Raw genomic sequence first — 18,449 nt, forward strand, 5'->3', positions numbered from 1 at the left:
GTGCAGTGGATTGTACTCTTAGTTTTAACTAAGCATGAATATATGGGAAGAAATATTGCCCATATGTCTTAAGTATAATTTTTTTATAATCAGTGGTGTTGCTAGGGGGTGCGGGTGGTGCGGGCCACACTGGGTGGTGTACACTGGGGGATAACACGCACAGGGGGGTGACATGCTAAACTTGCAGTGGTTAGGAGTAATACTGTCGTGTTATATACTGTTGGATGTGGAATTTCCAGCAGAATGCAATGTAAAAACCCTGAGTGAAATATCTCCTTTCTATCAAAAATTATGGCCAAAAAACTGGAGAACAAAAAATGTATGGAGACCTATGGCAAGTGAAACTGAGCTGTATCATGTGTTTACTCACGAGGTTCTGACGGACCTTGCTTTAGTCCGTCAGAAAGGGCAGGCTGAGAGAAATCCAACAACACCAGAATGGTCCTGATCCAATGAATGCAGCCCCCTAAAACACCTGACAAGGAAGTCCCTCCCTCCAAGCAGACGAATGTATGGAGCCCTATGGAAAGCGAAACTAAACCTCATGGTCGCGTTTACTCACGAGGAAGCAAACATGCCTTGGCTGCTGGTCAGGCCAGGCAAAGGGGAATATGAAGCCACCAGAATGGTCCTCATCTGATGGAACTGGAGCTCAAGAAATGCTCCAGAAGGCAGCCTCCTCCCCCCCCCACTAAAAAGGATCAAAACAGAGGCTTCAGCTGATAAGGTGAACTTTTTTGAGACTTGCAAAGCCAAGTGGATCCTGATAGTGATCTGGTGATGCCACTGTTTGCATTTAAGAATTTATTTTAAGAATTGGAAAAAAAAACTCAACAGGAGTTTTAAAAATGGAATAAATGTCACAACATGAGCTGACAAAACAAGACTGTTATGTGTGTTTGTGCCCAGCTGGCCTCTGAGCGGCCCGCTTGGAGGCAGGCTGTGCAGCATGGCCTTTCCCAGTTTGAAGAGACACTGCCAACAGACTGAGGCAAAGAGGCAAAGAAGGAAGGCCCATAGCCAGGGAGACAGACCAGGGACACACTACACTTGCTCCCAGTGTAGAAGGGATTGTCACTCCTGAATCGGCCTTTTCAGCCACACTAGACTCTGTGCCAGAACCACCATTCAGAGCACGATACCATAGTCTTTCGAGACTGAAGGTTGCCAACAATGCCCAGCTGGTCTTAGAATAAAGTCAGGCATGGATGATTGTCATGGTCCTAATGAATCAAGACAAAAATTGCAAAGGGGGCAAAGTTGGAGAAGGGGAGGAAATAAAATTTTGTTGATTATTGTTGTACAGAATTGTTGATGTATGTAATCAGGGTTGATGTATGGCATCAGGGTTGAAGCCAAAATAGGTACAGTGTGATGGGACACAAAAAAGAAATTGAGTGGTCACAAAAGCAATGGTGTGGGCAGTGAGTGGAACACAAACTTGATCTGTAAGTTTGTGTTCTTCAGTTGTATCCTAAGTAGTGACATAAGGCACAATCCTAACCAGGTCTACTCAGAAGGAAGTCCTGTTTTGTTCAGTGGGGCTTACTCTCAGGAAAGTGTGGTTAGGATTGCAGCCATAATCAGTTAACTTGAGTTATTTATAATGGAATTTAGAAATTCTAGCTTCCCTAAGATATAAATCCTTAAAACTGAAAATCTTGTGTTTTTATTAAATGCTCTGCATGTCACATTCTTCTCAGAATGCATGTATTTTTGTTGATTTGTCCTAAAAGGTAGAAACGTGGTTAAACCGCCTTGAAAAAATGATGTGTGAAACAGTGCGCCAACGTATCACAGAAGCTGTTGCTGTCTATGAGGAAAAACCCAGAGAGCAGTGGATCCTTGACTACCCAGCTCAAATAGCACTCACTAGCTCCCAAATCTGGTGGGCAGCAGATGTGGAAATGGCATTCAGCAGACTAGAGGAAGGGTTTGAAACGGCTTTGAAAGACTATAATAAAAAACAGGTAATGATGCTTTTCTTGTTTGTTAAATATCAGAACCACCTGTGAAAAATAGGGCTAATTTATCCAGTTGATAGAATCAATCTGTACCTGGATAATTGTACCATCTTGGATGGCAGGTGTGTGTAGGCGGTTGTGTTGCAACTTTCTTGTTGAATAATTATAAAAAGGGGAAGCTAGACTGCAGCCTTGCCTTCCCAATGCTCGGGTTTTATCCATGTTGACCTGGTAGTTCTCCTCTTCTTCTTCATTCCTTAGCAGGTGCTTGGGGAGCAGGTCATTCTCTCAACCAATACACTGCTGTAGATGCTGTTGGGATCCATGTGTCGTTCATGACGCACTTCCATTCTTGGCCATTGTTGGTGATATTTCTAGCTTTGTCAGTGATTAATCATGTGTTCCTTACATCTTCCTCAATGTGTTTGAGCCACTTTTTTTTTTGGTGCTGCCCATTGAACTGTCTAGTAGGAAGATGACTCTCACCAGAGGAGCTTGTGTAGCAGCTGACTGGTGTTCATTCTGCAGATGTGGCCAAACCTGGTCACCTGGATAGTTAGCTGGAGGAGTTTGGTAGGTGAGCCAAAGGTGACTGACTCTAGTCTGGTTGCTGTAGGGCAGTGGTTGTCAACCTTTAGGAGCTCAGGGACCACTAAGGCAAAATTTTGAGATGGTGGGGACCACATGCAACACCCCCCCCCCACCCTTGCACACAAAAAATACAGTTAAATTTGTAATACACAAGAAGATTATTTAATAATTAATGTGATGGTTGTGCTTGCATTTGCTTCACTAGCTGTGAAAGTCTTGGGTTTACATGGAATACATGGAATTCCCCTCCAACTCAGAGGTTTTCACACCCACCCAATTCAATGCAGTCTCTTTTCCCCCACACCAGACCACACTACGCACAGCCCCTGCCTCTTTTAAGTGTGGAAAAACACCTCAAAAAGGGAGAAGGTAAGCACAAGCGGATTATAGACAAGTCATGCAAGGTAGTTAAATGAGCCAACAAAAAGCACACACATCCCTCCACAGTTCCTTTTGTTACACAGCCCTGGCCCTGCTTCCCCCCCCCCACCCCACTTGTGATTCCAGAGTCCTTAGGAAAGTGTTCAACACAATTTAGGCAGGTGTGGGTCCTGAAGGAGAAGAGACGTGTGAAGGAAGCACTAGCTCAAAGAGACATCTCAGAATGGCTGCTGCATGCCTCAGGAAGAAAAGTCCTTTTGGTGTGCTCTGCAAGGTCTTTGGGGGGGGGAAGCCTCTCTTCACTTCCTGTTCTAATTGCTGTCATGCTCTAGCTGTGGACTACTTTGGTTGGAGCTAAGAGAGTGTGAGCAAGCCTATAGGTAGGCTGCAGCCACAAAACAACAGCTGCCTACTCTGCCATTAGTCTGTGGAACTCCTTGCCCTGGGATGTAATGATGGTGTCTAAACTAGATGCCTTTAAAAGGGGATTGGAGAAATTTCTGGAGAAGTTCGTCACAGCCACAGTGTGACTAAAAGCCCCATTCTAGGCATGTCTACTCAGAAGTAAGTCCCATTATAGTCAATGGGGCTTACTCCAAGGTAAGCATGCATAGGATTGCAATCTGAGGAGACAGGGAACTTTCCAAGTGTGGGGTGGGGCAGGGCTCCCCATGGACAAAGCTGCTGCTGCTCTCTAAGGAGGAAGAGTCAGGGGTTGCACCTGCTGTACTTGGCTATGGTGGTGCCTGTTCTGCAACTTCTGGGATTGCTTCTCCCCAGGTGGGCAACTTGCAGTAAGATAGCAAAGGTGCTGCCTGTTTCCCTCTCCAAAAGCGGTGCCAAAACCTGGTTGCCTGGATCCCTTGCTCCACCCGTGGGCGTTAGAAGAGCACATCCAGGGGGCCCAATCCTGCCAGCTGGGGAGGGGGTACCAGGGCTGGGGGTTGAGCATACTGTTTCTCCCCTCTCCTGCTGCCACACTGCCTCCAACTCCCTTCCTCTGTGTTCCCTGGCCAGCTGGAGTCCGGACTCCCAGGGAAATCACATCCAGAGAAACCCACTCCCAGGGAAACCCCCCCCAGCCAGCCAGCGATGCCTTTGGGAGCCTGTTCTATCTCCTTCTCCTCCTTATTACTCCCATTCCTCCCCTACTCAGGCCCGCCTCCTCCCCCTCCTCCAGCGGCAGCGGGCCCGCCCGCCCACCCACCCAAGCGACTTCCCTGGCTGGTTGCAGTCCTGATTTGACTCCTGAAAAACCAGGCTGCGAGGGCTCACCTCAAGGCACAGGGTCAAGGAATGGAGGCAGCAGGCTGGAGGCAGCAGCGGTGGGGCACCTCTCCTCTGCATGCAGCTGAGCCAGGAGGCTGCACAAACGCGCGCACCTTACAAGGTGCCTGCACTTCACTTTTTCGCTTGTCTGGGCACTCACAGACAAGGAGGGAAGGGAGGTGGAGGGGAGAGGCAGGAGACAGAGAAAGGCTATGCTCTGATTGGGTCTGAGCTGCTCTGATTGGCTGCTGGCGCTGCAGAGGCTTTTTTTCTTTCTGGAAGGGCATTTTTTTCTTTTTTCACCAGAGAGGACCACCTGGGAGGACGCTGCAGACCACCAGTGGTCCACGGCCCACAGGTTGGGAACCCTTGCTGTAGGGGAATGGAAGACTATACCCTTCCAGGATGGGGATGTAGCTCAGTGGTAGATTACTTGCTTTGCTTTGGAAGATCCAGGCATCTCAGGAAGGTCAGGAAATCATCTGAAACTGGATAACTGCTGTTTTACCAATGCAGAAAATAGTGACCTAGAAAAATCCTCAGTCTGATTCAGTATAGGGCAGCTTCCTATTCAAGAATGCTTGTTTTCTGTGTGCAGAAAGCATTTTTCCCCCTAATTGGCAGCATTATACTATAAGCATCCTCCTGTGCAGCCTGAAGTGGCAGAGTCTTAAAAAAAACAAAACTTTTTTGATCGATTTTGCCTGTTTCTGGACCTGAAACAAATTAAATTAAGAGCATAAGCCTATAAATGTCTATTCAGAAGTATGTCCTGTTGTGTTCAATGCAGCTTCCTCCCAGGAAAGTGTGTATAGAGAGCCAGGGTGAAATATTTTTTCTGGTATTGGACTTACTGGAAATTCCATGTTCAAGCCTGGCCATACTCAGCCGTGAAGCTTTCTGGGTGACCTAAGCCAGTCATGATCTCTGAGCCTAACCTACCTTACAGAGTTGTGAGGACAAAAAGGAGGAAAGGAAACACGTATACCACTCCCTAGAGCTCCCTAGAGGAAAGATGGTATAAAAATGTGAAAAATAAATAAAATATAGGATTGTAGTCTAAATGTCTCCAGCAGGGGTTTAGCTTAATAATAGCTCATTATTAACACTAATTATTATTAGTGTTAGGTAATACCATTCTCTGGTAAGTGTAGTATTCCCTTTACCTGTTCATAGATAAGTTTTTTCCAAAACAAAATCACAGCTACACCTGTGGCATACTCTTTCAGCATCTTTGGATGACAAAGATGAATGTACACTTGTCATTTCAGGGGTTTATGTTAGTGCAAGAACAAAGAGAACAAGGAAAGTTACTGCAAAATACAAGCATTTCTTTGACTGCAGTTTCAATTGCTTGTATTGTATAGGCTACCTGCAGATGTTTGCTTTACAAGCTAGAGAAACCAGTAACTATTTGCCATAAAATGAAATCGATCGAGCAGTTTGATTCATTCCTTGTATAGAATAGACTGCTAGTACTGAGTGGTGTTCAGGGGGTAGAGATCAGTTCAATAAAATTACTTTCTTCATATCTTTTTCTTTTTTTTTTTATAAGATTGCTCAGCTAAATACCCTTATCTCTCTGTTGTTGGGAGAGCTTACACCAAGTGACAGACAGAAGATCATGACTATTTGCACAATAGATGTTCATGCTCGAGATGTGGTGGCAAAGCTTGTTGCTCAGAAGGTAAACTTAAGCCGCTATCTCGACCTCCGCAGAAGGTCTTAGACCATTTCATAGTGATTTATATTAAATATATTTGTTGCTGTTTGTGTATGCTGAATTCTTCAGATTTAGATTTCAGTTCTGAATAACTTCCTTGAAACTAAATTCCTTTGAAATAAGTGGTATTTAAAGAGTAAATGTTGTTAGGATCAGGTTATTAAGGATTCTATCCCCTGCATGAAACTACCTGCCCCAATACATCAACTAACAGCGCAATCCTAACTTTCCGGAGGAGATGTAGCCACAACAGTGGGGTGCACAGTGCATCATGCAGTGGGGAGTCAGTCTTGAAGGTCTTCTCAAAGTAAGGGAATGTTTGTTCCCTTACCTTGGAACTGTGGCTGCATCAATGCTGGAAAGTTGTTTAGGATTGGGCTATCAGAGGACTTCTTGCATGTCCTATCTTTGGCAGAAGTGCACCTAGTGGTCACATGTGAGAAAACCTTTTCAGGGCTAACCCAAGACTTCCTGGCACTTGAGGTAGTATGTCAAATGCTGCCCCACTTTATTTGATGATGTACCAGCCTCCTATGTTTTAGCTTAGCACTCTGCTCCCCTCCCTGTCTTTTTCTTCTTTGTCCCTCTCTTCCTTTTCCAGTCCAGGAAGTGGAAGGAGGAGCAGTGGAGTTAAATAGGGAGACAGTGATGGGTGTCCTCCACCAATTGGCTCCCTGAGGCAACTGCTTCCATTGCCTTCATAGATAGGCTGACCTTGGACCTTCTCTACATTAGAGCCCAAGCTATGGAAATCTTTGCCCTTGTGTGTGACTTAGGGCACAATCCTAACCAACTTTCCAGCACCAAGGTAAGGGCAATGCAACTCTGAGGTAAGGGAACAAACATTGCCTTACCTTTAGGAGGCCTCCATGACTGCCCCCTAACTGCAGGATGCAGCACATGCCCCACTGGTACAGCTATGCCAGTGCTGGAAAGTTGGTTAGGATTGCGCCCTTAATCACTTCTGCTGCTCTGATGGGAGCTGAACATGTGTTTGTTTCTTTTAGCCTTTGGAGTTCAAGTTTGTATTGATCTCTTTTTGTTTCCCTTTTTTGTTTCCTTCCTCTTTTTGTTATGCTGTTTTGAAATTCCCTAGTTCTGCTTAGCGCTCATTGTTTGATCTTTGGATTATACTAAATTTATTTTATTTTAATAAGTTGTTAACTGACTTGAGCACTTCCTTTGCAAGAGTGGAAAGGATAGGAATATTATAAATAAATGTTTTAATATGCACAGTCCTGTCTTACAGGTATTTACTCAGAAGTTAATTCCACTGCATTCCATAGGATTTAGGACCAAATTATGCAGTTCATTACATTTTTGCTCAGCCAACAGGCATACACATTTGGTCCCTGTTGCATATATGCAACGTTGGGCAGATATGGCTTAATAATGTGTTTTACGCTGACATGGCTAGATTTTTATTACCTATATTGTGACCACAAGGGGAGAGCCCAAGCTGGATTAGGTTTGCGATGTGAAGGGAGGTGAATTTAACCCTTTGTTCCTGACATAATCCCAGTCTGAATATTCTCCCCCCCCCCCCACTGCTGTTTGCTCTAGATGGAAACATTCATTGACATCAAGAATATTATACTAATGTGCTATTTCAGACATCTGTGCCTTCAGGTGTTACCATCTCCCAAGGGGCCTTGTCCCACAATTTGGCAAAACTGGCCTCCCTATTTTAATGTAGGGGAAGGCCTTAACAGATTTTTGCCAGGTAACTAAGAGTTTAAATGAAATAGACTCCATAGAGTTGGAATTCTGAGATCACTGATCGGAGTCTATTAAGTTTCAATTGTGCAGTCATTGTCATGACACCTCTACACCAATTTGTTCATGCTAATCAGTTGAGTGGTTTGGAGATTGATGGCTGGAGTCATGCTGATCTTGGATCACACCAATCTTTTGAGATGACTATGGTAGACAACCTGTGGAACCTGGTAAATTTGTCTCACTTCAACCTCTTTGCTGAATTCTAGGGACTGAGGGAAAAGCCAGTAGGCTGTGTGTGCTCTAAGCAGTTGTGGAAGTCCCTCATGAACTGAAGCAGAGTGAGCTGTATGTCACTTGTGACATATTTGCACTCTATTCCGACTGAAAAAATTGCTTACCATGAATATTAGAGTCCGTGTAGGCACTGCATAATATTCAAATCCCAAGAAGAAAACAAATAAGACATCAAAGATATAATTGTTTTGTGGAGCCCAGGGGATGTTGGTAAAAAGAAATAATAAGATCTGAGAAATAAAATGAAAGATGCTGGAAAGCACACATAAAATTGTGTCATCAAATCCCTGGCGTTCTTTTCTTGTAAATGAGAAAAAGAGAAAGATCTTGGCAAAAGAAGTTGTAATGTGTGTTGCAACAAAAACCTCCATTAAAAAGGAGCTCTTACATTACTTGCTTCTGAATGGTGCGTGGATGCCCAGGAGAGAGTCTAATCCCTTATAATTGCTGATGGGGATTATTACTTGTAAAAGACTGGGAATGAGGTGTGAAAACTAGTGATGACAGTTGAGGTATTTTAGCATGTCTGGTTTCTTTCATCTCTAACAATGTCTGCATAGCAGACCAGTTGTGCAATAGGCTTTCTTCTCCCCTTTATTTTAAGGTCACCAGTTCCCAAGCTTTTACTTGGTTGTCTCAACTGCGCCATAGATGGGATGGGACCCAGAAGCACTGCTTTGCCAACATTTGTGATGCTCAATTCCAGTACTTCTATGAGTACTTGGGAAATACCCCTCGGCTAGTTATCACGCCTTTGACTGACAGGTAATGTCTGTTCAGGTAATAGATAGAGGGCTATCTCTACTTAGTTCATTTTGTAGACTGTATAAACATACATTTTACACTGTCTTGTCACGTGAAAAATTTATAATGGGTTCTATCATAAATTCAGAAAATTGTAGGTAGCTGTGCTGGTCAATCATAGATGATCTTTTTTTTTTCCCCCCTAATTTATGTCTTGAACTTGTGACTTAGCATTGAAAACTGGACTGAATTAATATACAGACTTTATATTTCCAGAATATTTAGAAGGAGGGTTCAACCCTTTTTGGCTTCCTTTGTCTAAATAACCCCATATGTGCATTGAAACAATCTCATACCCTTCAAGGGCCAGTTCAAACATCCTAAACCCCATCTTTTGTTTTGCAAGATACTGACTATTGGGGAACCTGTATGTGCCCACTGTTTCCCTCCATCCTTGTCTTTACTGTCATTCTAGCCATTCAATCCTGAGGGAAGGATTCAAAAGCTTGCTGGATGTTACATTTGGGTTCATCCAAATAAAGGCATTATCCTACCTTGGACTGTAAATTGTCATAAGTTTGTCATCGCTATCAGTGTGTGTAGTTTACCAAACTACAAGAGTGTGTAAAGATCGATGAGGGTAAAGATAGGTTCATAGTTTCCATCAGAAGTGTCTCCTTTTTCAAACAGCTGTGTAAAGCAATTGTGATTAGAATTAGAGTGTGGGGAGGGGGAGATTAAAAATTCATTCACTGTTTTGTCCCCCAAATCACCTGCTAAAGTTGCAATTTGCTCCTAAAGTGGAATCACCAGCTGGACGATCTTCAGGAGAAGAAAAAGCATGCAGGAAGAGAATGAACGTCTCCCCACACGCTCAGGTTAAGAACATAAGAAGAGCCCCGCTGGATCAGGTCAAAGACCCATCTAGTCCAGCTTCCTGTATCTCACAGTGGCCCACCAAATGCCCCAGGGAGCACACAAGACAACAGACACAACCTGCGTCCCAGTGCCCTCCCCTGCATCTGGCAATCAGAGGCAGCCTGCCTCTAAAACCAAGAGCTTGCACATATCTACTATGACTTGTAACCCATAGTGAATTTTTCCTCCATAAATTTGTCGAATCCCCTCTTAAAGGCATCTAGGCAAGATTCCATCACTACTTCCTGTGGCAAAGAGTTCCACAAACTAATTACATGCTGGGTAAAGACATATTTTCTTCTGTCTGTCCTAACTCTCCCAACACTCAACTTTCCTGGATGTCCCCTGGTTCTGGTGTTATGTGAGAGGGAAAAGAGCATCTCTCTATCCACTCTGTCCATCCCCTGCATGATTTTGTATGTCTTAATCATGTCCCCCTGCAGGTACCTCTTTTCTAGACTGAAGAGGCCCAAACGCGGTAACCTTTCCTCATAGAGAAGGTGCCCCAACCCAGTAATCATTTTGGTTGCTCTCTTTTGCACCTTTTCCATCTCCACTATATCCTTTTTGAGATGTAGCAACCAGAACTGGACACAATACTCCTGGTGTGGCCTTACCATCGATTTGTATAACAGCATTACAATATTAGCTGTCTTATTCTCAATGCCTTTCCTAATGATCCCAAGCATAGAATTAGCCTTCACTGCCACCGCACATTGCATTGACACTTTCATCGAGCTGTCCACCAGCACCCCAAGATCTCTCTCCTGATCTGTCTCAGACAGCTCAGAACCCATTAGCCTATATGTAAAGTTTTGATTTTTTGCCCCAATGTGCATGACTTTACACTTACTTATATTGAAATGCATCTGCCATTTCGCTGCCCAGTTTCCCAGTTTGGACAGATCCTTCTGGAGCTCTTCACAATCTCTTCTGGTCTTCACTACTCGAACATTCTAATCCACTGTCCAGCACATTGTCTACTCAGGAAGCTGTATTTGGGCCCCTTTCTAAGCTACCCTTTTGGCCCATTTACTGATCCTATTTTTGTCTTACTTAGTGATAATCAGGCAAATATTACTTTAGCAGTTGCCAATTTTTTATCCCATATTATTAAAATATCCCCCCCTCCCTGAACTTTTTTTCTTTTCCCTTCTTCCTGTATTATTCCTATTTTCTTTTTATGCTTAAGTATTTTATTAGTGACTGTTGTAGTTGGTCACCTGTTTATTTATTATATGACAATAAAGGTATTATTGTATTGTATTGTCTTCACCACTAGGAAAAGTTTGGTGTCATCTGCAAACTTGGCCACCTCACTGCTTAGCCCTGCCTCCAGGTCATTTATGAACAGGTTGAAAAGTACAGGTCCCAGGACAGATCCTTGGGACACTCCACTTTCCACCTCTCTCCATTGTGAAATTGCCCACTGACACCCATTCTCTGCTTCCTGGACCTCAACCAGTTCCTAATCCAGGAGAGAACCTGCCCTCTAATTCCCTGACTCTGGAGTTTTCTCAGCAGCCTTTGGTGAGGGACTGTGTCAAACGCCTTCTGAAAGTCCAGATACATAATATCCACAGGTTCTCCTGCATCCACATGCCTGTTGACCTTTTCAAAGAATTCTAAAAGGTTTGTGAGGCAAGACTTACCCTTACAGAAGCCATGCTGATTCTCCCTCAGCAAGGCTTGTTCATTAGGTTCTTAGTGGGATTGCTGAACTAATTTGCTGATTTTAAAGAGAAGTGCTTCCACTTGGAAGTTTGCCTCCAGAGCACACATTTACATGCTTTTACATGCTTGTGTAGCTTGGCCCTATGTCCCATTGATTTAAATGGGATTAAGGGTCCAGTTCTATCCAGGCCTATACACTGATGATCAGGACCTCTGAGACACAACTAGACTAAGTAAGGATACAACCCTAGGCACTTCTGCTTTACTGAAACAATGAATAATTGTGTTGTAATATTAAATATGTCTGTATAGTCCACATGGTTCTGAAGCTCACTCCAAGTTCATGAACTTCTATGGTTTTTAAAGAAAGTTGTGTTTTTATATTAATGTAATTGTGCTTTGCATTGCTTAAGGTGTTACATTACTCTGACCCAGTCTCTTCACCTAACCATGAGTGGAGCTCCTGCAGGTCCAGCAGGGACAGGCAAAACAGAGACCACCAAGGATTTGGGCCATGCACTTGGGATGATGGTTTATGTCTTCAACTGTTCTGAACAGATGGATTACAAGGTGCTGCACCTGGCATTATCATGGGCACTTTGTGTGGAAGGAGAACTATGTGTAGTTTTCAGGGGATGTTGGTGGTGAGACATAGAGGCACATTGTATTCCCCCTACAGGATACACAGGATGTACAGGGGTGCAGGGAGACGGGGTTACCTGGTTTAAGTGGTCAGATGCTGTCGATTGCAATAGTAGCTGTCAAGTGCAATTTTTCACTTTTTCCCCATAGGAATGAATTTTGACTATTTATTTGTATTCAGGAAAATAATGGTGTGTGGACTGAGACACCATTGGGATGGAAGTAACCTGGTCCTGTGTGCCCCCCCCCAAACAATGTTCAAAATTGTTTAATTGAAAAAGAGGACAGAAAAATGAACTGGTTCTTCATAGCTGTCTCTTTTCCCTGTAGTCTCATTTTGGCTTCAGCTTCTTGGTCACACTGATATGTGATAAAATTTAGCACCTTGTATATAGAAAATATAGTTCTTCTATCATAGAAGTGTGTAGTTATTGTTTTACATGTGTTAAAAGGTGAAAGCTTCCTTTCAGGAAGACGATTACAAACCTTAAATTTTTATTTCTTTCATTTTAGTCCATAGGAAACATTTATAAAGGTTTGGTCCAGACTGGTGCTTGGGGATGCTTTGATGAATTCAACAGAATTTCGGTAGAAGTCCTTTCAGTTGTGGCAGTGCAAGTAAAAACTATCCATGATGCCATAAGAAATAAGAAAAAGCAGTGAGTATTTAGTAACCATTTCCTTAAATATTTTATGAGAGAATTAAAAATAGATATATATCTCTCTGCCCCTCAGACATGAGAATCACCATTTGCTGCAACTTTACCATTTGCTGCTACTATCACCAGTTGCTGCTAAACATGAGCTAGGATACCCTAGAGCAGTGGTTCTTAAACTTTTAGCATCAGGACCCATTTTTCAGAATAAGAATCTGTCAGGACCCACCGGAAGTAATGTCATGACTGGAAGTGACATCATCAAGTAGGAAAATTTTTAATATTAGGCTGGAATCCTACCTATACTTACCCAGGAGTAGTCCTGTTGACTCTTATTGTTGAAAGCATATATATAGTAGCCTGTTAAAAGTACAGGTCTATAACATCTCCCCAAATGAAGTCACATAAACGTCTAATATATTAAAAATAAAATATTGAAATGAATGGGAACCCACCTGAAATTGACTCATGACCCACTTAGTGGTTTCCAACCCACCGTTTGAGAGAAACTGCACCAGAGCGACCTGCTAAATATACCTTTCTCAATTTTATATTCTGTAAGGCCCAATAATAACTATACTGTAGTCTCATGCACTAACTACCCAATTCTATCACCTGCCACAAGTGCCAATTCACCAAAAAGGCATGGACTTCATCCTATGTTGGTGGTGGTGGGCATTACCTGAAGGCAAACTGAAGGTAAATAAATACAGTTTTGCTTATCTCCAAGTAAGCCCTCAGGCTGGCTATAGGTCTCCTCGGACATACACCACCTATTTTGGTGGCCAAAGTCTGAGGTGGGAAAAGAGGTAAGGAGATTCGCTAAAAGGGTAAGATCTGGTGTGAGCCATTGCTGCCGGATCCACCCCTCCCACATCCTGTCCCTCCCAGAAACTTCTCTGTTCCTCCCATTCCCCCCTCTCCTCTATAAAGCAGAAATAGTGAACTACCTGCACAATAAAGGTTATAAAACATTTTGCACAGCAAAAGTGCAACAGAGAAGATGTGGAGCAATAGTTGGAATGCATGTGCATTGTGTGATACTGGTTGGACTCTAAAAAACCACTTCAGGCATGCTCAATAGTTTGGGCATGTTTAGTATGATTTTGGAATTTTCTTCCTTGAACTACAGACTCACATGTCATATCATTACCTTGATTTTTGTTGTAATTCTAAACATGCTTACTGGAGAGTGAGCTCCATTGGACACGTTGAGACTTATTGCAAAATAAAAATGATTAGGGTTGCACTATTTGAAAATCCCTTTCATTTCCAAAGGGGGTTGCCATACAGCCTGGGGTAGGGGCTCTTCTTCAAGAAACACAGATTCCAAACCACCTTGGGTATGCAAACTACGCTCTGTGGTTCTTTGGCTCCCAGCCATAATCCTTACTGTATAATGAATAATATTTGAGAAGGCAGACAAATCAAAGAGAATCGCTTACATGTAAACAAATGTCAATTCAAATGACAATCCTCTTTCCTTATACTGTTTTGTTGATGCAGGTTTTTATTCCTTGGAGAAAACATTTTATTGAAGCCATCAGTTGGAATATTTATTACTATGAACCCAGGGTATGCTGGTCGAACAGAATTACCTGAGAATCTTAAAGCTCTCTTCAGGCAAGTAGAAGCATTCAGAACTCTTATGCCACCTAATGTCAGCTACTTGGTTTGCAATATAGAGCAGCTGGGCTTGTTATTTCTCTCTTACAGAAGCAGAATATATTTTCAAAGTTATAGTTTTGATAGCTAATAAAAAGACATGGGAGTTGAATTCTTCTTATGTTTACTAACCACCCAGTAATAAAATTCTATCACATTTGAAAATCTAGACATCATAAAAAAAAAAAGATGCATTATCAGAGTAGGATAGCATTCTAACACAATTAAACTGGTTTATTCAAGCCCTGAACAACATCCCCATGTTATCATCACTTAAAAACAACCTCCAGCAAATCTATCTAAACGAAAATGAATGTTGATCTGCTTGTGCACAAGATTGCATGATTAAATAGAAGGAGAAGGCTGCCCAGAAATTTTATCTTGCTCTTATATGTGCTTTGGAGTTTTATTTTTATGAGCTGTTAAATATGCAGATCATGTTGAATGGTCTTGTAAACGTGTTTTGTCAGAGATGGGTAGCCAGTTCTGTACTGACACTGTGTGTATACTAGGGGTTGCAGCTTTGCTTTTCTGGATGGGGCTGTGAAACTCACCTGCCTTTCTCTAGTATTAATTACACTGCTGTCCAGGTGGACTGTCCCACTGTCTCCCTTGCCCCTTGGATATGCATTTCTTAACTGGGAATGTTCAAGAATGCTTAAGGAGCTTAAATTAAATGTTTATGCTTCCTATTGACATTTTAAAAAAGATTATTTCCGTTTGTGTACTTGCTCAAGCACATAGCAAGTTTAGTGCGCATGAGAGGCAAGAAAGCTCAACTGTGGCACATGCAGAAGTTTTTACACTGTTTAGAAACCTGAGCCAGAATAAAGGTGGAAAACATTAGTACCAAGTTACAACTAAGGTCAGGTATTCCAAAATCCTAAAATACAGAACTTGAAATTCAAGGGGGAGAAAGTATCAAAATTTTCAAAATGTAAATCCCTGAGAATTTAAAGTAAAAACCTAATCACCAGGCTGCACCCTGGAAATCATCTTGACTGGAGCTTGAGGGCCTGATCTATCTCCAGCTGCCATGCCATGGTGTAGGAGCTGTGGGAAGCAACCAGAGGTTCCCTTAGCCCATGTAGAGCTCTGGCAGCCCCAATGGGTATACTAGGAGCTGCACCAGCTGTTTGGCGCAGAATGGGGAAAACCTGTGTTGGGCTCCAAAGCCCAGGAGGGGGAATGGGATTTGACAGTGGCCTCTGCCACCATCCCAGCCCCCCCAGAATGTCCTCCCCCACCCAGTTTTGCCCCTCCTTCCTTTCTCCTATCTAGAAACACCTTCCCACCATTTGGCGAGAGACATACTGCCACACGCGCTAGCATTTCCCCCTGCCATTGACTGGCTCTGGCCTTCCTGTCAGCATCTTTCCCCTCCCAGTCACAACAACAACATGCCTTAAGGCATGTTTGTGACTGCTGTTGCTGGGGCAGCACACTGGACCCTGGCACTGCCCTGGTGTAGGATCAGTTTTCTTCTCAGGTCAGGGGACCAGGAAGCAGTAGCGTAGGTAAGTATAAAATTTCCTTGCATACCACTCTGCCACTGTCTGGTCCCCAGCCAGCCCAGAGGCTGAGTCAGTGGGCTGCCCCAGGATAGGATTGGGCCATGAGACATCCAACTCACCTAGATTTCAGGTAGTGTCTACAAACATTTTAGCAGGGCCTGAGAGAGCCATGATTACATGTGTCAGTCAAAGCTAACAAGGATTTTTATGCAAAGCAAAAATGGTTAATTTTGTACTACTGATTATGAACATTTTCTACTAATGCTCTTTCAAAAGGCGCCGGCTGGAGGAGTGTAGGTCTCTTAAGTTAGGATTTGCAGGTCCCATTGCTTGCAAAACATAGAAAAATAGAAGACGTCATCAGTTAACTGTCAAGTTTCAGGGCAGTTCCTTGTGTTAGGTAAACACACAAATCTAGCCAACTAGACTTATCTCAACCAGAATGAAAGTTTGGAAACTCTGAAAAAAGTGATACAGCTGTCAGGTAAACTCAGCTAATCTTGAGTGATATTTACTTCTAAACTTCTTTTGTGTTCAAATTTCAAAAAATAATCATATAACCAGGGAGCAGCAGTGTAGATAAGTAAAAGATTTCTTTACTGCCCACTGCTACCCCAGCTGGTCCATGGGAAGCAGCGGCTGCTATATCAGCAGCACTACATCGCACAGGCTGGCCTGGGATAGGACTGAACACAGTTCGTTCCTATCCTGGGCTGGCCTTACACAATGCTGTGCTTCTGATACTTCCTGGTCCCCAATGGGCCTGCTGGAATTCACACCAGCTATTTTGCTGGCATACATCTGGCAGGTCTGTGGAACTCCTTGCCACAGGATGTGGTAATGGCATCTGGCCTAGATGCCTTTAAAAGGGAATTGGACAAATTTCTGGAGGAAAAATCCATCACTGGTTACAAGCCATGATGTGTTTGTGCAACCTCCTGATTTTAGAAATGAACTATGTCAGAATGGCAGATGCGAGGGAGGGCACCAGGATGCAGGTCTGCTGTTGCCTTGTGTGCTCCCTGGGGCATTTGGTGGGCCACTGTGATATATAGGAAGCTGGACTAGATGGGCCTATGGCCTGATCCAGGGGGGCTGTTCTTATGCTCTTATGTCAGCAACCAACATTATTTTGTACTGTGCCCAGACCAGGGGTAAAGGATCTCAGGTGCTGCTGCTTCTGAGATCCTGCTCCTGGCCTACTCCTGAACTGCCCTCAGTCCAGGCCGAATGCAAAATAATGTTGGTTGTCAAGTACTGAGTATTGTGCACAGGCTCGAGGCATAGCATCACCTCTGACACCACAGAGATCTGCCCAAAACCTGCCTTCATCATGCCCCCTGATGTGACCCAGTCCCTGCCCCCTCCTGCCCTTGGACATCCTCCCCCACCCTCTTACCTGCACCAGTGTGGTGTGACAGCCACTGCCACGTGCATGTGGCCTCCAGCCATTACACACCTTTTACAATTCCATAGCTACACTTATGGTCGTGAACTGGAATTCTGCAACCTTAAGTGGCCCATAGGGTTGACCGATTCGGCTGCAATCCTGTGAACATTCTCTTGCTAGTAAGACAGGGAATTCTTACTCAGTGAAACTTACTTTTAAGTAGACACATGTAGGGTTGCACTGTTGTTCACTCTGGCTAAATACTAACCTGTGCATTTGATTTTCTACATTTTTTAGACCTTGTGCAATGGTTGTCCCTGACATTGAATTAATCTGTGAAATAATGTTGGTTGCTGAGGGGTTTGTTGATGCACGCTTGTTAGCCAGGAAGTTTATTACCTTGTATACCCTCTGTAGAGAACTTCTCTCTAAACAGGTAAGGGAACTCCTTTGGACCTTGGGGTTCCACCAGTGCTAATAAAATGTTGTTGTACTGCAATATCAATTTGCATATTAATATCGAGTATGCCTTTAGGGTGCTTTTGAAATTTAAAAAATGCTTTGAGATTTATTGTAGAAGATAAGTATGTTACCTGGTAAAGCAGACATTGTCTGCAGCATGACCACATACATTGTAGTTAGTCATGTTGTAGATAATGCCTGCTCTTCCTGGTGTTATACTTACCTGCTTCAGTAGTGCACTCCTCGTAATCGCACACTTAATGTTTGATTGGAATTATTTATGGGACAGTCACCCAAGGAAAATTTTATTAGGCAAAGAAGTCAACAAAACATTGGGTGCATTTCTCACAAACAGCTAATGAGGTGGGAATTGTATTAATTAATTCAGGCTGCAAGTGAGTAATAACATGAATGTTCCTCTAAATCCTTGCAAGGTTGTTGAGTATAGCATCAAAACCCAAAACAGAGCAGGAAAATTTAAGGTTTCCAAATTTTAAAAAACACAATGTAAAGAGCAAATCTTATATTTTCTTAACAGAGTTTCATAAGTGATCATTTTCCTCTGTAAATTTACCATAGGATCATTATGACTGGGGTCTTCGTGCTGTTAAATCTGTTTTGGTAGTTGCTGGCTCTCTCAAGCGAGGAGACAAGAACAGACCTGAGGACCAGGTATGCACAGTAATGCAGATCTCTGGTTCATATAGTTGCCAGTACCATATCCTCACATTGATTCTGATTTTTCCTACCTCTTAAAATGGATGGAAATTCTTCTCTTTATTTGGAGGTGCAAATACAGTACTTCTCCCCTGTCAGTGTATTCTGTTCAGGAGCAGTTGATTG

At 43.1% G+C, this 18,449-nt stretch overlaps 1 protein-coding gene across 1 annotated transcript in view; it reads left to right on the top strand.

Moving 5' to 3' along the window:
• DNAH11 (dynein axonemal heavy chain 11) overlaps window positions 1-18,449 on the top strand; it is a 189,915-nt gene that overhangs the window by 58,641 nt on the left and 112,825 nt on the right. The window contains exons 30-37 of the mRNA XM_066631428.1: window positions 1,737-1,970; window positions 5,761-5,892; window positions 8,546-8,706; window positions 11,691-11,847; window positions 12,433-12,578; window positions 14,082-14,198; window positions 17,442-17,580; window positions 18,186-18,278. Coding sequence (XP_066487525.1) covers window positions 1,737-1,970; window positions 5,761-5,892; window positions 8,546-8,706; window positions 11,691-11,847; window positions 12,433-12,578; window positions 14,082-14,198; window positions 17,442-17,580; window positions 18,186-18,278 — 1,179 coding nt within the window. The remainder of the gene's footprint in view (window positions 1-1,736; window positions 1,971-5,760; window positions 5,893-8,545; window positions 8,707-11,690; window positions 11,848-12,432; window positions 12,579-14,081; window positions 14,199-17,441; window positions 17,581-18,185; window positions 18,279-18,449) is intronic.

Source organism: Tiliqua scincoides, chromosome 5, assembly GCF_035046505.1.
Source record: "Tiliqua scincoides isolate rTilSci1 chromosome 5, rTilSci1.hap2, whole genome shotgun sequence".
NCBI lineage: Eukaryota > Metazoa > Chordata > Lepidosauria > Squamata > Scincidae > Tiliqua > Tiliqua scincoides.